General features: G+C 44.7%; 1 protein-coding gene across 1 annotated transcript; it reads left to right on the top strand.

Moving 5' to 3' along the window:
* The first annotated feature begins 8,154 nt into the window (after positions 1–8,154).
* On the top strand, positions 8,155–20,937 carry LOC139380498 (component of oligomeric golgi complex 3). The gene is made up of 23 exons (XM_071123202.1): positions 8,155–8,369; positions 8,884–9,030; positions 9,331–9,392; positions 9,525–9,690; positions 9,870–9,944; positions 10,090–10,182; positions 10,289–10,414; positions 10,528–10,608; positions 10,731–10,774; positions 10,884–11,010; positions 11,132–11,223; positions 11,934–12,073; positions 12,304–12,464; positions 14,534–14,642; positions 14,833–14,951; positions 15,134–15,223; positions 15,479–15,599; positions 15,883–15,971; positions 17,608–17,742; positions 18,650–18,725; positions 18,830–18,957; positions 19,396–19,494; positions 19,750–20,937. The coding sequence occupies exons 1-23, from the start codon at positions 8,184–8,186 to the stop codon at positions 19,777–19,779; spliced, it is 2,496 nt and encodes an 831-aa protein (XP_070979303.1). The 5' UTR covers positions 8,155–8,183; the 3' UTR covers positions 19,780–20,937.
* The last annotated feature ends 2,611 nt before the right edge of the window (positions 20,938–23,548 follow it).

The raw sequence follows: 23,548 nt of genomic DNA, 5'->3' as shown, positions 1-23,548 counted from the left end.
GAAACAAAGAGAACCACCTCATGTGTTTTACCTTTGATTAAATTCACTGACTATAATGTCTCATTAATGTCGCACTGTATCCTTTATTAACCCACTTTTTAAAAGTGTGTCACTATTATTCTAAAGAACTCCCCAGCACTGTGCAACAATGATTAAGCTGTGATGAGATTCCTTCTGACATCTCTTTTCATGCTCAAGTAACATAGCTTTAAGACCACTGGACCCCAATCCTTTCAACTAAAGTAGACTAGAACATATCTGAAATGTACCGTGACCTCACTATCGGACACCCTTGAGACATGGATCATGACGTAGCTAGAGTGCACGGACATCGCCTGGCTGGAATGATGTCACAGAGACCTTCGTAGTTTGATTGGAGGCCTCTGTAAATATTTGTGTACAAAAAAACACGAGTGAAATATTATTGAGTTTGTTTGAGCTTGAGTTTATTTTATTTTTACAGGGACAGTGCACATTAATCAACGTTTTAGTAAAAGTGCCGGTTTTAGCCAGCCGGCTAATTTTCATCCGCAGTCCCTGGGCAGGTTATTAAAAAAAATTACAATATAGACAATCATTGAGCAGTGAGCACACGCAGAGCAACACAGGACAAGCAAGACATAGCATACAGACAGAGCAACATAGAACAAGCAAGACGTACCATACAGACAGAGCAACATAGAACAAAAAGCAGCAAGACACAATTCATAAAAGCAACAAAGTGTTTCCACACCTCACAAGCTACAGACAACATGAAAAGCGGCAATACACAGCATTCTTACATACTGTAGCTATTCCTCTTTTCCAGATGGGTTAGGGCAGTGTGCAGTGTGATTGTGATTGCGTCGTCTGTGGACCTATTTGGGCGGTAAGCAAATTGGAGTGGGTCTAGGGTGTCAGGTAGGGTGGAGGTGATATGATTCTTGACTCGTCTCTCAAAGCACTTAATGGCATGATGACGGAAGTGAGTGCTACTAGGCGATAGTTGTTTAGCTCAGTTATCTTCTCCACGGAAAAGGAACAATGGTGGCCCTCTTGAAGCATGTGGGAACAGCAGACTGGGATAGGAATTGATTGAATATGTCCGTAAACACACCAGCCAGCTGGTCTGCGCATGCTCTGAGGACACGGCTAGGGATGCCGTCTGGGCCTGCAGCCTTGCGAGGGTTAACACGTTTAAATGTTTTACTTACGTTGGCCACGTGAAGGAGAGCACGCAGATTTTGGTAGCGGGCCGTGTCAGTGGCACTGTATTTTCCTCAAAGCGAGCAAAGAATGCATGCATTAGTAGTAGCCTACCCAACTCGCCAACGATCGTCAGGCTAATAATGGCCTTGTATTCATGGCTCAATTGTCTCTTTAACCACTCTGACATCAATGCAAATGCAATTCGAAAATCACAACAAACACTTATCATCAAAACAGTATGTGCTTTTAAAACTCACCTCACTGTGAATGATCAACTTGAAGAAAGAAGTTCAACAGTAGGTTGAAACTGGGTGGGAAATATGGTCATTGGTGATGTTGTTTCAAAGCCTAACAACAAAATGGACAGCGCTTTCTAAGGTGATGATTATTTCAAAACACTCACATGCAAATTAGAGCTTATGCATAAGCATAGGCCTATATATGAGCCCAAGCCCCCCAAAAAAACTGAATTACAGTAATGATTGTGCCATTATAAAAACACAGCCAACCGCATATTACACATGGCATAATATTTTTTCTTTTAAATAGTGATTTAATATTTCATTGGTACATAATTTGTCTACATTTAACACATTCAGATCTAGCCTACAATTACAGTGAATTTGTTTTAGATTTTGAATGGCCTAGTAATAGGGAATTTTTAAAATGTTCATAATTAATAGACTGACACTTTACGTTTAGCTACAGACTATCTCACCACCATGAGTTTCCATCTTGTCCCCTCTCTCCTTAATTTCTTTCTCCAGCGCCCAGATAGAGGTGCTGTCAACAGTTTAATGAAATGTGTTTCGTTGTGAAAACATGTTACTATCGAACAGATTTAATTTGGTTTCCAAATTAAGTACTGGGTAGCTGCAGGAACAGGGTTTGTTCACCCACACCAGAAGCAATCAGGGCACGCAGGTTGAAATATCAAAGCAAACTCTGAACCAAATATATTAATTTGGGGACAGGTCAAAAAACATGAAACTTTTATGGCAATTTAGCTAGCTAGCTTGCTGTTGCTAGCTAATTTGTCCTGGGATATAAACGTTAGGTTGTTATTTCATCTGAAATGCACAAGGTCCTCTGCTCTGACATTTAATCCACAGATAAAACTGTAAACCAAATTCATTTCTCATCTTCTCTCCTCCTTCCTACAGGCTTCTTTTTCTTCTTTGGACTTTATTTGGCGGTTGGCAGCCAACTTTACGGTGCATTACTACAACCAACTGGAGTGTGGAGGTCATGTAATCTTTTAATCACCCACATGGGTATATGCTCCTAAAATCCAATGAGGAGATTTTAGAGACAGGACTTGCAGCACGTTGAGCGTCACAAATAGAACCAACTTCCCTTTTAGCACCTGGCAACGCACACGCTTGCGTGTGTTTGCAATGCAATGATTGGATAACATTTATGTACATTTATTTTTGCAACGCTCACGGTGTGGTCAGCATGTTAGTGCGTAGCCTAAGCCTAAGATTTAGAGCCTAACTAGCACGCTGTCACGCCCTGGTCAAAGTATTTTTGTGTTTATTTTCATTTATTTGGTCAGGCCAGGGTGTGGCATGGGTTTTTGTATGTGGTGTGTTGGGTTTGTAGCTTAGTGGGGTGTTGTAGTGAAGTCTATGGCTGTCTGAAGTGGTTCTCAATCAGAGGCAGGTGTTTATCGTTGTCTCTGATTGGGAACCATATTTAGGCAGCCATATTCTTTGGGTGTTTCGTGGGTGATTGTCCTTAGTATCCTGATGTCCTTGTTCTGTGTTAGTTTACACAAGTATAGGCTGTTTCGGTTTTCGTTCATTACGTTTATTGTTTTTGTAGTGTTTGTGTTTAGTGTGTTTGTCATTAAACATGAATCGTAATCTACACGCGGCATTTTGGTCCGACTCTACTTGAACCGAAGAAAGCCGTTACAGAATCACCCACCACAACAGGACCAAGCAGCGTGGTAACGGGCAGCAGCAGGAGCAGCGCGATAAAAACTTCTGGACTTGGGAGGAAATCCTCGATGGGAGAGGACCCTGGGCAAAGCCAGGGGAGTGTCGCTGTCCCAAGGTGCGGCAGGAGAAGCGGCAGCAGGAGCAGCGCGAGGAGGAATGGACATGGGAGGACGAATTAGACGGAAGAGGACCCTGGGCTCAGCCAGGAGAATATCGGCGAAAGCGGAGAGGCGCTGGTATGAGGAGGCAGCGCGGCGTCGTGGATGGAAGCCTGAGAGTCAGCCCCAAAAATGTATTGGGGGGGGGGGGGCTCACAGGGAGTATGGCTACGCCAGGTAGGGGACCTGCGCAAACTCCCTGTGCTTACCGGGGGGCTAGAGAGACCGGGCAGGCACCGTGTTATGCTGTGGTGCGCACGGTGTCTCCAGTGCGGGTGCATAGCCCGGTGCGCTCGGTGTCTCCGGTTCGCCTGCATAGTCCAGTGTGGGCTATTCCACCTAGCCGCACTGGCAGGGCGACCGAGAGCATTCAACCAGGTAAGGTTAGGCAGGCTCGGTGCTCAAGAGCTCCAGTGCGCCTGCACGGTTCGGTCTATCCAGTACCACCTCCACACCCCAGCCCTCCGGTAGCAGCTCCCCGCACAGAAAGTGCCAGCACCACGCATCAGGCCTACAGTGCGCCTCGCCTGTCCAGCGCTGCCAGAGCCTTCCTCCTCTTCAGCGCTGCCGGAGTCTCCTGCCTGTTTAGCGCTGCCAGAGCCTTCCGCCTCTACAGCGCTGCCGGAGTCTCCCGCCTGTTCAGAACTGCCAGTCTGCAAGGAGCTGCCAGTCTGCAAGGAGCTGCCAGTCTGCAAGGAGCTGCCAGTCTGCAAGGAGCTGCCAGTCTGCAAGGAGCTGCCAGTCTGCAAGGAGCTGCCAGTCTGCAAGGAGCTGCCAGTCTGCAAGGAGCTGCCAGTCTGCAAGGAGCCGCCAGAGCTGCCAGTCTGCAGGATGCCGCCAAAGCCGCCAGTCAGCATGGAGCAGCCAGAGCCGCCAGTCAGCATGGAGCAGCCAGAGCCGCCAGTCAGCATGGAGCCGCCAGTCAGCATGGAGCAGCCAGAGCCGCCAGTCAGCATGGAGCAGCCAGGGCCGCCAGTCAGCATGGAGCAGCCAGGGCCGCCAGTCAGCATGGAGCAGCCAGGGCCGCCAGTCAGCATGGAGCAGCCAGGGCCGCCAGTCAGCATGGAGCAGCCAGGGCCGCCAGTCAGCATGGAGCAGCCAGGGCCGCCAGTCAGCATGGAGCAGCCAGGGCCGCCAGTCAGCATGGAGCAGCCAGGGCCGCCAGTCAGCATGGAGTCGCCAGTCAGCATGGAGCAGCCAGAGTCGCCAGTCAGCATGGAGCAGCCAGAGTCGCCAGTCAGCATGGAGCAGCCAGAGTCGCCAGTCAGCATGGAGCAGCCAGAGTCGCCAGTCAGCATGGAGCAGCCAGAGTCGCCAGTCAGCATGGAGCAGCCAGAGTCGCCAGTCAGCATGGAGCAGCCAGAGTCGCCAGTCAGCATGGAGCAGCCAGAGTCGCCAGTCAGCATGGAGCAGCCAGAGTCGCCAGTCAGCATGGAGCAGCCAGAGTCGCCAGTCAGCATGGAGCAGCCAGAGTCGCCAGTCAGCATGGAGCAGCCAGAGTCGCCAGTCAGCATGGAGCAGCCAGAGTCGCCAGTCAGCATGGAGCAGCCAGAGTCGCCAGTCAGCATGGAGCAGCCAGAGTCGCCAGTCAGCATGGAGCAGCCAGAGTCGCCAGTCAGCATGGAGCAGCCAGAGTCGCCAGTCAGCATGGAGCAGCCAGAGTCGCCAGTCAGCATGGAGCAGCCAGAGTCGCCAGTCAGCATGGAGCAGCCAGAGTCGCCAGTCAGCATGGAGCAGCCAGAGTCGCCAGTCAGCATGGAGCAGCCAGAGTCGCCAGTCAGCATGGAGCAGCCAGAGTCGCCAGTCAGCATGGAGCAGCCAGAGTCGCCAGTCAGCATGGAGCAGCCAGAGTCGCCAGTCAGCATGGAGCAGCCAGAGTCGCCAGTCAGCATGGAGCAGCCAGAGTCGCCAGTCAGCATGGAGCAGCCAGAGTCGCCAGTCAGCATGGAGCAGCCAGAGCCGCCAGTCAGCATGGAGCAGCCAGAGCCGCCAGTCAGCATGGAGCAGCCAGAGCCGCCAGTCAGCCAGACTCTTCCAGATCCGCCAGTCAGCCAGACTCTTCCAGATCCGCCAGTCAGCCAGACTCTTCCAGATCCGCCAGTCAGCCAGACTCTTCCAGATCCGCCAGTCAGCCAGACTCTTCCAGATCCGCCAGTCAGCCAGACTCTTCCAGATCCGCCAGTCAGCCAGACTCTTCCAGATCCGCCAGTCAGCCAGACTCTTCCAGATCCGCCAGTCAGCCAGACTCTTCTAGATCCGCCAGTCAGCCAGGATCTGCCAGAACCACCAGCCAGCCAGGATCTGTCAGATCCAACTACCTGCCTGAGCTTCCTCTCAGTGCTGAGCTGCCCCTCAGTCCCGAGCTGCCCCTCAGTCCAGTGGGGTTCTGGGTGAGGACTACTAGGCCATGGTCGGCGGCGAGGGTGGACTATCCAGGGACGCGAGGAGGAGGGACTAAGACTTTGATAGAGTGGGGTCCACGCGGAGCCGCCACCATGGACAGACGCCCACCCGGACCCTCTCCTATGGTTTTTGGTGTGCGTCCGGGAGTCCGCACCTTGGGGGGGGGGGGGGGGGGGGGGGGGTTCTGTCACGCCCTGGTCAAAGTATTTTTGTGTTTATTCATTTATTTGGTCAGGCCAGGGTGTGGCATGGGTTTTTGTATGTGGTGTGTTGGGTTTGTAGCTTAGTGGGGTGTTGTAGTGAAGTCTATGGCTGTCTGAAGTGGTTCTCAATCAGAGGCAGGTGTTTATCGTTGTCTCTGATTGGGAACCATATTTAGGCAGCCATATTCTTTGGGTGTTTCGTGGGGGATTGTCCTTAGTATCCTGATGTCCTTGTTCTGTGTTAGTTTACACAAGTATAGGCTGTTTCGGTTTTCGTTACGTTCATTACGTTTATTGTTTTTGTAGTGTTTGTGTTTAGTGTGTTTGTCATTAAACATGAATCGTAATCTACACACCGCATTTTGGTCCGGATCCAACTACCTGTGACTGTTGAATATGTACACCACCACACAGTCATCTCACATACAGTATGTAACATAGCAGGCACTTCAATCATCCTCTTACTACTTCACCAAATCTTTCCCAAACATTAAAATCGCCTATTTGGCATGTGTAACGGCTTTCTTCGGTTCAACCGTTGATCAATTAATTAATCTTATGCAGCACAAAGAGAAATAAAATGTTTATCTAAACTTCTAAACCAATCCAATCAGTTATGTATTGTGCCTGTTACTGAAATGATTGATCCAGTTTAAATGGTTTAGGTAGACTATTTTGTCACTGTTCCTAACCCTGACAGTCATTCTGAATGCAGGTTGTGGGTGAATAAAAACTGTTGGATATCCTAACTCTGACTGGTTTCTAATAGGAATTACACATCACTTTGCAAGCCAGAATAATGTGATTTGCAGTCCTGATGTGGCCTGTAAACCAGGAGGTTCCTAACACCACTGTGTTAGGGTAAAACTTGGCCATCAAAGCAAGGCCGTATGATATACCGTATGTAATGTATTGTCATAAAGAGATTAATTTCAATGATGGCATTTGCCTAAAGTAGAAACTCACTTGAAGTCCACAGGACTGAACATGTACAGTATGAATTCAACAACCATGTCTCTAACAAATACAGTAATAGGTGGTAACTCTACAATTCACTTGAAAAGTCAAGGCACACTGGGTAATTATATTGAGGAATGGCTTAGTGGTGACCCATGAGTGGAAGTGTTGTACCAGTTTTAGTAGGCTATTATGTTTATTTAAAGTGTGAGTACGTCTCCTGCCAGTTGTAAAGTCTTTATAAGCACTTGCATGTGGCAATAAAGACTATTATTGTCATGTCATTAACCCAACACCTTTTCAACCTCTTCAAATCAAAATATATTTTTGGGGTCACATTCACTTGTTTAGCAAGTGAATGTTATTGCGGGTGCAGCAAAATGCTTGTGTAATGGTTAAAATACTATATGAGGTTTTATTGCATAACACCAATGGTGTAAATTATATACACTTCATAGTGTTAAAAATACTACACAGTGTGTTATTGCATAACAATGAAAGTGTTAATTCTCTAACACTGACAAAGGGTAACAGGGTCAGCACTAAGCACGGTGTTCATTTAACACTCAAAAGTGTGGACCAATACAGACTATAGTCTGTGTTGATTTAACACTAGAACATTTGCTGTGTAGAAACAGTCTCTGAGCCTGTTGGTATCAGACCTCATGCTCCGATACCATCTATCCGACGGTAAGGGAGTGAACAGCTCGTGGTTGGGGTGTATGGGGTCCTTGATGATGCTGCGGTCCTTCCACAGGCACAGTTTCGAGTGGGTGTCCTGAATGGATCAGAGCACGGTCCCAGTGTTGTACTTGGCCTTCTTCAACACCCTCTGGAGGGTCTTGCGGTCGTGGATGGAGAAATTCCCGTCCCAGGCCGCGATGCAGTCGGTCAAGACACTCTTGATGGTGCAGCGGTAGTATTGTTAACACCTGCTGTATCCTGTGCATGTGACAAATAACATTTGATTTGAGATAGTCTACCAAGACCATAATAAAACTGGTAGGATTGATGGGCAACAGCAGTGAGTGCTTCCATGCTGTCACTTTGGGTTGTGTAATTTCTCTGTTTAGTGAAACAATGTCAAAGTGTACTCAATTTTACAGATGACAGATTTGCCAACTGCACTGGAAATACACTGTTCACTAAATGTCTCCTGAGAACACCACTCCTTTATCACCTGTATTGATGTGTGCAACGTTTTAATCGTTTCAACCACCAATGAGTAAGAAATTGTTCTGAAAAATAATAGTCATACCATTGGATGCTGTAGTCAGAGTCCTCCCCCTATTTTTCCGGAAGAGGAAGTAGTCTGTTGCTGACGTTTAATGTTGCTGAGAATGATGATGGCGTCTACAGACCATTCTTTTCTGGACCTGACAGATAAAGAAACGCGTGAAAAACTGTCACAGTGGGACCGGCGGGCAGATGCCATGGCTCCCCTGACAGAAAAACAAACGGACTCTATTCTGGATATCCGAGCTGCAGCTGAAACCCTCCCTATTCCCGCAGAGGTGAGTTGACAAGCTAGCTGCTAATGCTAATAACCTAGCTAGCTAGGCTACCACCGATTTAGCAGCTAGTTGACAGGTGCAAATATGCATTCCAGAAGGAAAATTGGTTGCATTGCAGGATTGTCAGGAGGGACTTGCTAAAGAGTATAACATTAGTTAGTGTCACAACTCAACCTAGCTAGCTGCCAGCTCAAATATATAGCTAGCTAGCTAGCTACCGTCTGCCACGTCGTTTGTTGAGTCTTAGTTAGTAGCCACCAGCCAGCTAGGCTAACGAGCTACTTTGCTAACAACTTGCCAGAGTTGATATGCTTGTTTGATGACTTCTGTGAGTAGGCTTCGCTAACTCTCACTAACACACCAGGCCAAGTATTAGTCATCGATTCATAACCTCATATCATAGTAACCTGTCAATCAAACCTGGTAAAGCTAGCTCTAACTAACATTTTGAGATCTATGACAGTATTGATTGTGTCATGTGTTGGTCTAAACCCCATTTGCGTTCTGTATCCAGTTGCCCATTGAAGACTTGTGCAGCCTGACATCCCGCTCTTTACGGTCTCCATTTACGACAACTGTACCAGCTTCCACAGAAGATGTCCTGCTCAAGGGCTTTCAGATGCTTGATCTGGAGAATGAGAGGATAGAGACAGCACAACAGGTGCGTTGCTTTTCATTACACTTCAATGCTACTACTCTGGCTGTGATTACAAACGCAGCCTAATAATTCTGATATTTTCTCCACAAATTGTCTTTTGACCAATCACTTCAGCTCTTTTTCAGAGCTGATCCGATTAGTGAGAAAATATACTAATTGGGCAGCCTGTCTAAACGCAGCCTCTGAGGCACACACACTGTCATTACATGCCTCTACTGTCTACTATTTTTCATATTATATGATTGTTGCATGTGTTAGTTTGTTGTGTAGTAGTTAGCTATTTCAGTGTTTTTTGCGTTGCAGTTTTTCTCCTGGTTTTCAAAGCTACAGACGCAAATGGATCAAGATGAAGGAGCTAAGCACAGGTGAACTCGATGTTCATGTCTTTCCACTTGCTGATCTCTCACATTGAAAGTAGATTTATGTACAGTGCACCCTAAACTGCATTAGATCTCTGAGGAATTTACTGGAATGTTCCCTGTGTGTTACCCCTGCAGGAAAACGAGAGACCATCTCAATTGTTATCAGGAACAATGCGATGCTATTCTGAGTGACGTGAATGCTGCCCTCGAGCACCTGGACTCTCTGCAGAAGCAGTACCTGTTTGTGTCCAACAAGACAGGCACCCTCCACGAGGCCTGTGAACAGCTCCTTAAAGAACAGGTAGAGAACCATTTTACATGTAGGCTGTGAGACTGTCAGCGGCACAAAAGGTACCAACAGATCATAGTAGTATGGACCTGTTTCCATTTGTAATGGAATACAACATCGGACATGAAACTTCAGCCTGTTATCAAAATCATAGTTCCCTCCCTGCCAACATATACTTTTCTCTTTAACAGTCCGAACTGGTGGATCTGGCTGAGAGCATACAGCAGAAGCTTTCCTATTTCAATGAGTTGGAGAACCTCAACACGGTATGCTGGTTTTCTGATTAAACCTTTTGTCCATCCTTCTTTGCTGTGACACTTGAAGCTCTCGAGCAAATGTCTCCGAAGGTGAGTCTTGCTCCTAACCCGAGCATTGCAAAAGGTCATCATCTCTCTCGCTCTGTCTTTGCAGAAACTAAACTCACCCACACTGTCTGTAAACAGTGAAGGATTTATACCAATGCTTTCAAAATTGGATGACTGTATAGAGTATGTTTCGTCCCATGTAAGTATATTTTCAGCTCACAATGGAAAGTGTCCGTATTCTACTGTAGACCAGTGTCACTATATTGTGTTATGACTTACTTATTTCTGTTATTTTTCACCTACAGCCAAACTTTAAGGACTACCCAGTGTATCTGGCCAAGTTCAAACAATGTCTGTCTAAAGCTATGCACTTCATGAAGACTCACACTGTGAACACTATGCAGAATCTCACCAACCAGTTAACAAAAAGGGTAGGAAGAACTCCTCGGCCACTTTTATTATCGACAGTGACTTGGTACTGGTACACAATCAACTGTCTTCGCTCTTGAGTTGTATGTCTGATTAGAATATACTTTTCTTTCAGGATCCATTGGGTTTGGCTAACGCAGACAATGCCTTCACACTGTACTATGTCAAGTTCAGAGCAGCTGCACCCAAAGTCAGAGTTAGTAGAATTACTCAATTTTTCTTTTGGAATTACCATCAACATTCTGAGCCACCCTTATTTTGGTGTGCAAATATGTGTTGTCTTTCTAGAGATTAATAATTGTGTGATTGTTCTTTTAGACACTGATTGAACAAATAGAGCAGAGGTCAGAGAGAATTCCTGAGTAAGTATGGGGCTCTTGTATGCTAAAACGCCATTATCTGGAGCACCTCACCTATGTAATGTTTTCTGTCATCTACGTATAATTATTTTCCACGTTCTGGCATCCCCAGGTACCACCAGCTGTTAGAGGAGATACACCAGTGCTACCTGGACCAGAGAGAGCAGCTCCTCAGCCCCAGCATCACATCCACCATCACAGACCTGACCAGTCAAAACAATAAGGACCACTGTGCATTAGTAAGACCACATGTTTTTTTTTTTACTAGAATCCATTCACTTTAAATTATTGAGATTATCTGAGAAGCCTTCAACATGGTTTGCCAGTGCTGATTCTGTCTGTCCTGTGTTCTCCTCCCAGGTGCGTAGTGGCTGTGCCTTCATGGTTCACGTCTGTCAGGATGAGCACCAGCTCTACAATGAGTTCTTCTCCAAACCCACGCCCAGACTAGAGTAAGTAGCACCATCCCCTAGTGATGGTATAGGAGTGCGTAAGAAGCATGTACAGTTTGTCCTACAACACATTCTGCATATGTTTGTCAAGGAGGTGGGACTATTTCCTGGTTGGTTAGTATTCACCATAGTATCTGCTTAAGCTCATGACACCTCTATTGTTGTATTGCTCACTTCAGGTTTTCTTTAACTGAATTTGCTGAGGGCAGCCATACAATTCAACACAGTGTCATGTCAATGTATCTAACCTTCCAGTGGGCTGCAGAAGAAGCTGTGTCTGTAACTGAGAAGCAAAGAGCCCTGCCTGTTCTACTTCAGTATATGTACAGGGTGTTTGTCTTGAAGGCAAGGCTCACATGAATGGCTATTTCCTGGTCATTATTCTCAATAGTATTTGCTACAGCATGTGATGGCTCTACTGTAGTAATTGCTGACTTAGCCATTCATTAACAAAAACGGCAGCTTTACAATTCAACACAGTGAGACGCAAATCATTATCTAGCTTTCTCATGTACTAGCTAGTGTTTCTCGCTTGGAGCAACAAATACACTTTCAACATAATTATTTATAACATTATAACATTATTTCAAGAGGACGACTCAAATATGACCTTTACGTTGCAGTGAGTTAACTCACTAGAGCCTTGTGCTCGCTAGTCTGACATGTGAATGGGAATAATGGAGCTTGCCGTCGGGTTTTACCCCCTCTAGTGAGCTGCTGGAGAAGCTGTGTCTGTCGCTTTACGACGTCCTGCGGCCACTCATCATCCACGTTATCCACCTGGAGACCCTGTCGGAGCTCTGTGGCATCCTCAAGAATGAGATGCTGGAGGACCACGTCCACAACAACGGTACTGTTATTCACAATACAAAGGACCTACTCTGGTTACTCTAACCATCCGGTACAGTTAACTCTTTGTAGGAAATATGCACTTGTATGTTACATTTACCCGAACATCTTACCATACAAGATTGCAATATACAGTGAGCTCCAAAGTATTGGAACAGTGACAAATGTAGTTGTTTTGACTCTGTACTCCAGCACTTTGGATTTGAAATGATACACTGACTATGTTTGTAGCTGGTCAGTTGGGGGCCTTTGACGCGGTGGTGAAACAGATGCTGGAGGATGTCCAGGAGAGGCTGGTCTACAGGACACACATCTATATCCAGACTGACATCATCGGATACAACCCCGCCCCCGGGGACCTGGCCTATCCTGAGAAACTGGAGATGATGGAGGTGGGTCTGTCTGATGTGGCTGTTTTCAGTGCAAAAGTATTCATCCCCCTTTGCGTTTTTCCTTTTTTGTTGCTTTACAACCTGTAATTTAAATTGATTTTTATTTGAATTTCATGTAATGGACATACACAAAATAATCCAAATTGGTGAAGTGAAAATAAAAAAACGTAAAAGTGGTTTGTGTATATGTATTCACCCTTTTTGCTATGAAGGCTCTAAATAAGATCTGGTGCAACCAATTACCTTCAGAAGTCACATAATTAGTTAAATAAAGTGCACACAGGTCAAATCTAAGTGTCACATGATCTCAGTATATATACACCTGTTCTGAAAGGCCCCAGTGTCTGCAATACCACTAAGCAAGGGGCACCACCAAGCAAGCAGCACCATGAAGACCAAGGAGCTCTCCAAACAGGTCAGGGACAAAGTTGTGGAGAAGTACAGATCAGGGTTGGGTTATAGAAAAAATATCAGAGACTTTGAACATCCCACGGAGCACCATTAAATCCATTATTAAAAAATGGAAAGAATATGGCACCACAACAAACCTGCCAAGAGAGGGCCGCCCACCAAAACTCATAGACCAGGCAAGGAGGGCATTAATCAGAGAGGCAACAAAGAGACCAAAGATAACCCTGAAGGAGCTGCAAAGCGCCACAGCTGAGATTGGAGTATCTGTCCATAGGACCACTTTAAGCCATACACTCCACAGAGCTGGGCTTTACGGAAGAGTGGCCAGAAAAAAAAGGCATGTGGGAGAATCCCCAAACATATGGAAGAAGGTACTCTGGTCAGATGAGACTAAAATTGAGCTTTTTGGCCATCAAGGAAAACGCTATGTCTGGGTCAAACCCAACACCTTACATCATCCCAAGAACACCATCCCCACAGTGAAGCATGGTGGTGTCAGCAGCATGCTGTGGGGATGTTTTTTATCGGCAGGGACTAGGAAACCGGTCAGAATTGAAGGAATGATGGATGATGCTAAATACAGGGAACTTCTTGAGGGGAAACCTGACAATGACCCTAAGCATACTGTTAAAGCATCATTTGAGTGGTTTAAGGTGAAATATTTAAATGTCTTCGAATGGCCTAGTCAAATCCCAGACCTCAATCCAATTGAGAATCTGTGGTATGACTTTTAAAGATTGCGGTACACCAGTGGAACCCATCCAACTTGAAGGAGCTGGAGCAGTTTTGCCTTGAAGAATGAGCAAAAATCCCAGTGGTTAGATGTGTCAAGCTTATAGAGACATACCCCAAGAGACTTACAGATGTAATTTCTGCAAAAGGTGGCTCTACAAAGTATTGCCTTGGGGGTCGGGGGTGAATAGTTATGCACACTCAAGTTTTCCGTTTTTTTGGCTTATTTCTTGTTTATTTCACAATAAATAATATTATGCATCGTCAAAGTGGTATGCATGTTGTGTAAATCAAATTATTACAAACCCCTCAAAAAATGTATTTTAATTCCTCCGAGTAAGGCAACAAAATACGAAAAATGCCAAGGGGGTGAATACTTTCGCAAGCCACTGTACATTTTCTGTTTCCCCTCTTTCCCCTCTGTGGAATATTTAAGAGTTTAACAGTTAAGTGTTCCCTTTCTGCAATACACATGATTTCCAGTGGTCTGTTTGTTCAATGTTTTGTTGATTGCAATTGACGCCAGACTGGAGGTACAAGGACAGGGGCCACTTGATGATTATTGTATTATGTGATTTTGTAGCAGCTGATAGTCACTGCATTTAGTTTTGTCTTCCTACAAGCTTCTGGGGTTGGTGTTTACAGAACACTTGGTGCTGTCTGATTTAAAATATAAAGGGCTAGACATTACATTTTTCTCAGCTTCTGTGCTTTTGCAACTTGAAATAAACCAGATTGATTTATGATTGACTTTATATGCGGCTGCTCTTCCCTTTTCACCTAGTAATTTCCCCCCCCCCCCCCCCCCCCCCCAATGGTTAAGATTTGGGGAAGGTGTGCTGATCCTAGATATGTTCCTACGGGCAAGTTCGATACAAAATAAAGACAGTTTGTAATCAATCTCTTTCTCGTTCATGGGGTCACAGAAAATTGCCCAGAGCCTGAAGGAAGAGCAGATGAAGCTAATGGCCCAGGAGTCGTCCTTCTCAGACGTGCAGCTTGAAGATCCAAATGACCGGAGAGCCAGTAACGCAAGTCAGTGTTTACAAATTAGTGTAAAGGGATATCTTATATTGTATTTATAAAGCCCTTCTTACATCAGCTGATGTCACAAAGTGCTGTACAGAAACCCAGCCTAAAACCCCAAACAGCAAGCAATGCAGGTGTAGAAGCATACGTCTTACTGTTGTACCTTTCTGCCCTCCTCTCTTTCCCTTACTTACAGGTAGTATAGACTCGTCCCGCTTGCAGCCATCCATCTCTCCCGCTGACCTGCATGGCATGTGGTACCCCACAGTCAGACGGACGCTGGTCTGCTTGTCCAAGCTCTATAGGTGCATAGATGTGAGTGCTTGGATTATCTGGCATTTTGCATGTTTACTCTTCGATATATGAGAGAGTCATATGAATGAATCATGAGCCTGGTCCATTTCATGATGCTATTTGACCTTTCCTCTTGATCTCTTTAATCTACCATCCACCATGTTGTCCCTGTGTTGATGCATTGAATTTCTTGGCCCCCCCAGAGAGCAGTCTTCCAGGGCTTATCGCAAGAGGCCTTGTCTGCCTGCATCCACTCCCTGCTCAAAGCGTCCGATGTCATCCTAAAGAACAAGGTTGGTGCCTATTATTATTATTATTATTTTTATTTATTTATTTATTTGGGTGGTTGGCGCATTGCATGTGATGTGTTGTATTATACGTTTCTGCCTGTATACGGTGTAATTGAGAAACACAACTGTAGCTTTACGATTAGCATGTTATTCATTTTTTCCTCTATAAATGGCTCAATGCTAGTTTTGTTTTTGGAACAAGGTTACATTTGGATTATTCAGATGTTATATTTAGCGCTATGGCTTCATCTTGTCCAGACGCAGGTAGACGGTCAGCTGTTTCTGATCAAACACCTGCTGATCATGAGGGAACAGATCGCTCCCTTCCACACAGACTTTGCCATCAAGGAGATCTCTCTGGACCTGAAGAGAACCAGAGGTGAGGAGGGAAAGATTAGGCCAGTTGATGTATGTTCTGGCTCCATAAAACCTGTCATTATATTGTCATTATCAGTGGGGAATGCCCATTGTGTCCATCAAATGCACATATGACTATTATAGTAGTGGTAATAACTTGAGATACTGTATAACTTGTAGCGTTTGATAGAAGTGTTACTGTTTTAGCACTCATTTCAGTCAAGTTAGTATTTAATTTGTAACACTAGAGGGCACTCTAATCCTTCTTCAGCAAGATTAGTCTTTTTTTTGTTGTCTCAAATCAGATGCTGCCTTCAAAATGATGAACCCAAAATCTGTTCCTGGTTTCTTCAGACTCAACAGCCACAACGCTATCCTAGAATTTCTATTGGAGGTAACATTTTTGATTTGGTTTAAACATAGAATACATATACAGTGCCTTGCAATGGTGTTCAGACCCCTTGGATTTCTTCACATTTTGTGTTACAAAGTGAGATAAAAAATGTATTTGTCCTTTTTTTTTTTCAACGATCTATACAAAATATTCTAATGTCAAAGTGGAGAGAAAATAAATAAAAGATGACTAGAAATTAAATAACTAAAATATAGTCGTTGCATAAGTATTCAGCACCCTGAGGCGATACATGTTAGAAACACCTTTGGCATCAATTACAACGGAATCTTATTGTGAGCTTTGCACACCTGGATTGTGCAATATTTTCCCATTATTCCTTTCAAAATTCGTCAAGCTCTGTCAAAATGTTGGATCATAGCTAGATGGCAATTTTGGAGTCTTGCCATAGATTTTCTAGCTGATTTAAGTCAAAACTCTAACGTGGACATTCAGGAACATTCAGTCTTCTTGATAAGGAACTCCAGTGTAGATTTGGCCTTGTGTAATAGGTTATTGCCCTGCTGAAAAGTAATTTACTCTCCCTGTCTCTGGTGTAAAGCAGACTGAAGCAGGTTTTCTAGGATTTAGCCTGTGCTTAGCTCCATCCAGTTTCTTTTTATCCTGAAAAACTCCCTAGTATTTGCCAATGTCAAGCATACCCATACCATGATGCAGCCACGACCATGCTTGAAAATAGGGAGACAGTTACTCAGTGATGTGTTGGAATTGCTCCAAACATAAGGCTTTGCATTTAGGCCAAAAAGTGTGTTCATTTCCTGTTTTTTTGTTGCAGTTTTACTTTAGTTTTGGAATAGTTTGTCACTCTGTCATTGAGGCAATTATTGTGGAGTCACTACAATGTTGTTGATCCATGTTTAGTTTTCTACCATCACTGACATTGAACTTTGAAGCAGTTTTAAAATCATCAATAGCCTCATGGTAACATCCTTCAGCAGTTTCATTCCTGTCCGGCAGCTCAGTTCAGAAGAATGACTTTCTTTGATGTGTCTGGGTGGTTTAATGTATAATCCACAGCATAATTATTAACTTGACCATGCTTATGATTTGTTATTGCTACCGATCTACCAACCACTGACCTTTATGAGGCTTTTGAAATGCTCCCTGGTCATTGTAGTTGAATCTATGCTTGAAATGCAATACTTGACTGAGAGACCTAAAGATATATGTATGGGGACAGAGGAAGGGTTAGTCATTAAAAAAATTAAACCCCTATTATTTCACAGAGTGAGTCCATGTGATTTGTTGAGCCAAATGTCACTCGTAAAATAATTTAGGCTTGTTGAAAAAAAAAAAGGGCTGAACACTTATGCAATGACTATTTTAGTTATCTTAAGAATTCAAAATAAATATTCTTCCACTTAGACCTCAGAGTATTTTGTGTAAATTGTTGACAAAAAATGACATCGATTTGAATCGCACTTTGTAAAACAGAATAAGATTCAGCAATCCAAGGCGTCTGAATACTTTCACACAGGAAAAAAAAACTCCTGGTCCTATCCCTATGTCAGGAAAACCTGGCAGTATATGTCATGTTTCATCTATACTATCACTTACTAGTTACTAACCCCCCTCTCTCTCTCTCTCTCTCTCTCGCGCTCTCTCTGTTGGACCTTAGGGATCACCGGAGATAAAGGAGCACTACATAGATTCGAAGAAGGACGTGGACCGCCATCTGAAGTTTAGCTGTGAGCAGTTCATCCAGCAGCAGACTCACCTCTTTGTTGGGAATCTGGAGGAGTTTCTCACTAAGGTAACGTGTCAGTCTGACAGAGTGGAGAGGCAGACCGATAGCCTGGGGGCTCAGACTTCAAAAACATGACCTTGGACTTTCTCGTTTCTTTTTCTGGTAATTGAGGGTCATGATTTTGTGCAGTAAAACTGAAAGATAAAGGGCTATTCAAAGGTGAATCTTATTCTACTGGAATCTAGGCCTTTTCAAATGTGATGGGTTTCATTTTAAAACATTGTGACCTTCTGTTCTGAATCTACTCAGTGCCTATCATCTATGGTCTTTCTCATACAGTATTAAAAGTCATACAGTATTAAAGTGGTTATAATGAATTGGACTTACAGCTAACTGCCAAATTAAAGGAAATGCCAACATAAAGTGTCTTTAATAGGGTGTTGGGCCGGAACGGCTTCAGTGCGCCTTGTTATAGATTCTACAAAGTGTCTGGAACTCTATTGGAGGGATGTGACATTATTCTTCCACAAGAAATTCCAGAATTTGGTCCAGAATCTCCCATACCTGTTCAGTTGGGTTGAGATCTGGTGACACACACACACACACACACCCTTTAAACCCCTTGAGCTCTTTTGAGATCCCTCTTTCAAATTCACTGAAATCTCTTCTTCCAGCCATGGTAGCCAAGATAACGGGCTACTTGGGCATTTTTTTTTATTTATACATGACCCTAAGCATGATGAGATGTTAATTGCTTAATTAATTCAGGAGCCACACCTGTGTGAAAGCACCGACTATACTTTTGTGTCCCTCATTTGCTCAAGTGTTTCCTTTTATTTTGGCAGATACCTGTATATAGCACTTTCAACAAATGCCTTCCTTAATCTAGAATAGGACTTATAGTCAAGATCGCCAGACTAACTAACGTTGTCCTTCACTGAGGAAGATGGGAAATTGTCTTGTGTTGTTTCAGGTGTCCGCTCTGAAAACCATGGCAATCCAAGGAGGTCCCACGTACAACCTCTCCCAACAACCTTGGGCACAGCCAGGTAAGAAACCGTATCATAATATTTCAGTGAAACCTCTAAATCATGTGGTGGAAGGAAGGCTTGGAACTGAGAAATGACTCACGCTCTCGCTCTCCCCTTTTTAGCCAAGATCAACGACATAGTGATGGCTACCTACAGGGTGATGAAGAGCAAGCTGCCAAGCACGTTACAGAGCATGTCCTTGTACCTGGCCAACAGAGACACAGAGTTTATCCTCTTCAAGCCTGTCCGGGTGGGTGTCTGTTAGACAGTGGAGTTTAAACTCTCCTCCTTTCGCCAACCCTGTGCTAGCCTGGTCCCAGATATGTTTCTGCTGTCTTGCCAAAGTACAAATGAACAGATCTTTAGCTAGGCTAACCCTGTAGAGTAACAGGCGCTCATAGGGGTTTTAGTACACACCTACATAATAAATAGGATATTTTCAGCAGGTGCTCAGGCTGAGCAATTTGCAGCTACTTTTTTTTTTTAAGCCTTGTTCCTGCTTGTTAAAAATAAATAATTATTCTGTAATTATCATGGCTCTTTGTGCACAGCTAGGTGCTAATCTACAGTAAGTGAATCTAAGTGCACAATAACACCGTTGACATGGCAACTGGGATACAAAGGGGACCAGCGAGGGGATAATTTCTCTCCAGCAGCTCTCTGGCTAACCTGCTGTTTTCTCCCACAGAACAACATCCAGCAGGTGTTTCAGAGACTGCACGCCTTGCTTCAGGAGGAATACAGTGGCGAGGACCTTCAGATCATCGCTTGCCCTTCTATGGAACAGGTAAGGCTGGCACTGGCTTCACTTACAAAATCATAACCAAGGGCAAGATATTACAAGGTTTTACAATCTCTTACTGGAAATGGCTGTTCGATCTCAAGATATTTTTTCCAAGTGTATTTATTCAACCTTGGGTTTATTCAGGTTTTCGCTGTGTGTGTGTAGTGGTGTCTGGAGCGACATTCAAAGTCACACTGGATGTTTTTCGTGGAGTGAGTCCTCGCTGTGTTTTATATACTCTCTCTCTCTCGTCTTCAGATGAACCTGCTGTTGTCTGTGAATAAGTAACCTGAAGGCCTGGTCCGAAGAACCCTGTCTGGTTTGGACAGGAGGGTTACTCCAGCCCTGACCTAGCCAGACCTGGCGCTTGTGGAGCAAAAGTCTAGGAGAAGGACTGTGCTAGTCTTTGGCCCTCGACCTGCAGAGATCCTATACAAGGCCATAAGATACCCTTAACACTGACACAACCAACAGCGTCCGAGCACGTCGTGGTCTAGTTAGGCATTCAATCACTCAGTTGGTAGGAGCAGTGTGAAATGAAGACTTTCTTTTTGGTACTGATCTGGAATCAATTTGTTCAACTAAAATGTAAAGGTGTTGGGCTTACTTCTTTATGTGGGAGAGATCCACACAGACAAGGGTTATTGGCTATATCAGCTGTATTTTTCTTATCATAATACAACATTTCTGAGTCAAGATAAGTTGGCACATTCAGTGAGCGTAGCAAATGGGGAAACGAGGGTGAATGTTGAGCGGGTGGAATAAGGACACTCTAACCAGGCTAATAGAGGAGGTAGAACTTTATTCATTAGCCAGGTAGCTAATGAGCGACGAGCAGCCGCCACGTTTATGCTTCATTTGTTAATGGATTAAGAGACGGAATGAAAAGAGAACATGCTGCACGATATGTAACATCTCTCCGCCTTTCTCTATGAACATGGAGATCTCTGGTCTATGACAGCCTGTGCTGCAGGGCTCTCAGGTTGAAACACTGCTCCCTTGGTCTGTTTTTAATAAAGGAACCCTTCTGTTTTACTGTGTGTCAGTGGTTTCCAAATGATAGTTCTTCCTCTTGCTCTCTCCATTGATGTTTTTTTTCAACTTGTTGCGTACATGTAAAGGACCCTGAGAACTTGTTTAATTTTTTTTAACCTTTTCTTTTGTATTTGGGATGCTTGGACTTCTCTATAGCTTGGTGTTAATGGACCTTTGTCTAGAGCAGTTTTGCACTGTAAAGGAATGGAGAAGTCAGTGGTCTTACTCAGAAATGTAATATATTATGGATATATTTGCCTAATGCTACTCCCACATTCAATGAATTACAAAGTTAATGTAAACTTAACTGCAGCTTTTTCCTTGGCATCCTCTGTATAGAAGTGTGTGTGTATAGTGTAACTACTGTATTTATCCATGAACAATCTGATTAAAAAGGATGACAAATTAGTATATCTGCTGTCCTTGTCTCATTGTTCACACTATACATAAGCACTATTGTCTCATTGTGCAATTTTTTTTGTTTTTGAGACTAGACGAGTTGCTGTATCCAATTTAATGAAAAATGAATTATTTGGCTTTGGTAGCTATCTGAACTCTCTTCTTGACTGAGTGGTGCTTGTCCAGAGGTGTCTTCAGTCTCTCCATCTGAGAGACCAGGCTATATTGGGGCGTAACCTTCTGTGGACTTGGGGCCTGCTGGTAGGTGATATAGCCCTGGATCCTCTGCAGAAGGTTGTAGATCTCTGCACTCTTCATGTGGAGGTGTCTCTGGTCCAGGTCTGGCCCAGGCAACATCAGGCTCTTCAAGTGCTCCAGCTGGGGAAAAGCAAAGTGATCAGCTCTGATATGAGTGGGTGTTAGTAGAAAGCTGTGGAAGGATGTGACACCTGTGATCAACTTCAGTGCTCATTATAAAGCATGGTATTCTGTGCTCGCATGATTAGAGTAATATACGCCACTCACCTGGTGTCTTGAATCTGTAATTGACCATGTCAGTGTCTCACCTTGAGTTTGGCCCCCACGTTGAACCTCACACTGCTCTTGCGAGAGGTGAAGGTGAGGTAGATGCAGTCCTGTGTCTGGATGCGGAGGCTGATGTTGGGGCTGAGGGTCAGACAGATGGGCTGGAAGGGAGGGGCGTGGACATGGGGCTCGTGGTCCAGCCAACTCCAGCGCCTCCTCATAGCCCCGGTGTCACTGCAGCAGGAGCCTCCCAGCTGGGTAAGGTTCACCCTGCCAAACAAGCAAATAAAACACAAACGTACAGTTATGAATATATAGTGGGGCAAAAAAGTATTTAGTCAGCCACCAATTGTGCAAGTTCTCCCACTTAAAAAGATGATGTAATTTCCATCATAGGTACAGTTCAACTATGACAGACAAAATGAGAGAGAAATAATCCAGAAAATCACATTGTAGGATTTTTAATGAATTTATTAGCAAATCCTACAATGTGATCCTACAATGTGATTTTCTGGATTTTTTTCTCATTTTGTCTGTCATAGTTGAAGTGTACCTATGATGAAAATTACAGGCCTCTCATCTTTTCAAGTGGGAGAACTTGCACAATTGGTGGCTGACTAAATACTTTTTTGCCCCACTAACTACTGTTCCCTGAAGGACTGAACGAGGGATAACATACTATGGGGAGTCAATGAGCAACCATATTCACCTGAAGAAAACGCCCAACGGGCCAATGGAGCTCACCCTCGGAAGCCCCACCTTCCTGGCTCACATGCCGGGCTCGCATGAATTTCATCAACCCTCTGACAGCTTGGGGCCAAAATATGTTTTTCCGCGTTCCCTCCTTCAGGGAACAGTAGTTATATTCATAACTGTAAGTTCCCTTTCAGTCGGTCACTTGGTATAACATACAATGGAGACATACAATCATGTCCAAAGCCAGCCCAGAGGGTACCAAACTAGGAGGCCCATGGCAGCCCACATACACACAGGTTCCATCGTCTCCAAAAAGGGGTTACACAAGCCACCTTTTTCCCCTAATGAAGGGAAAGGGGGATACCTAGTCACTTGCACAACTGAATGCCTTCAACTGAAATGTGTCTTCTGCATTTAACCCAACCCCCCAATCAGAGAGGTGCGGGGGGCTGCCTTAATCGAAATCCACTTACCTGAGAAGCCTGAACTGTCAGAGACCCATATAGGGAACCAGGACCTGCTGCAACTTGGCTATGCACACTGACACGCTGCCACTGCAGCCCAAGTCCATAGATCCCATGATTCCAAGAACAATACCTTATGAGCCTGAAATGTCATAAGAACACTATGAGCCACACTGGGAAAAAGGTATGTGGGGAACCCAAACTCGCTGTAGCACAGACATCACCAATCAACATGCCCCTGAACAGTGCCCAAGAAGCCGCCACACCCCTAGTGGAGTGGCACACCGCTAGCCAACCGTTGTCCTTTGCTGCAATATTTCAGGGAGCCTCCAACATCCAATGAGAAAGACGCTGCTTAGAAAGCACCCTGCCGCGAGCTGAATTTGTGAATTCTGGTCACAAACGCAGTCCTATCCATATACATGTGTAAAACGCACACCGTTCACAGGCCATGCAACCTCCATTGTTCACTGGAAGGAAACAGAGGCGGCCAGAAATGGAACAGCTCGAAAGCTAAGGACCTGTAAGACATAAGCATAACCTTGGGAGCAAAAGCTGCATTAGGGCGTAACATCACTTTGCAGTAGCCTGGCGCGAACTCCAAACAGGAAGGGTGCACTGATGGAGATGGAGATCCCAAATGCATTTGGCCGACACAAGACCAAAGCCAGGTCACAGGTTGGTGCCATAGGCTTAGACACTGGTCGGAGCAGATGCACACCTTTTTAAGGAACCGCATCACCAGAGGAGGAGACCCAGGGTTAGAGTTGTCAATCCCTATATGACACACTGAGATAGCTGCCATATAAACGTTCAAGGTGCAAAAAATCTTGCAAGAACAAACATTTCTTCCAAAGAGCTCTGAAAAGGAGAAACTCCTTTAACCAGACACCAACCCTCTAACGTGCGTCACTTATATGTATACAACCCTCTCGTAG

The sequence above is a fragment of the Oncorhynchus clarkii genome, chromosome 22, assembly GCF_045791955.1.
Source record: "Oncorhynchus clarkii lewisi isolate Uvic-CL-2024 chromosome 22, UVic_Ocla_1.0, whole genome shotgun sequence".
Lineage (NCBI taxonomy): Eukaryota > Metazoa > Chordata > Actinopteri > Salmoniformes > Salmonidae > Oncorhynchus > Oncorhynchus clarkii.
Note: the sequence above shows the minus strand (reverse complement) of the source record. Positions and strands in the feature narration are given on the sequence as shown.

Excerpts from the sequence above, each read along its gene's own strand:
- LOC139380498 (XM_071123202.1), top strand. The coding sequence starts at position 8,184 with ATGTTGCTGAGAATGATGATGGCGTCTACAGACCATTCTTTTCTGGAC. Across the intron at positions 8,370-8,883 it reads CCCTCCCTATTCCCGCAGAG|TTGCCCATTGAAGACTTGTG; the intron begins GTGAGTTGACAA and ends TTCTGTATCCAG. Across the intron at positions 18,958-19,395 it reads TCCTCTTCAAGCCTGTCCGG|AACAACATCCAGCAGGTGTT; the intron begins GTGGGTGTCTGT and ends TTTCTCCCACAG.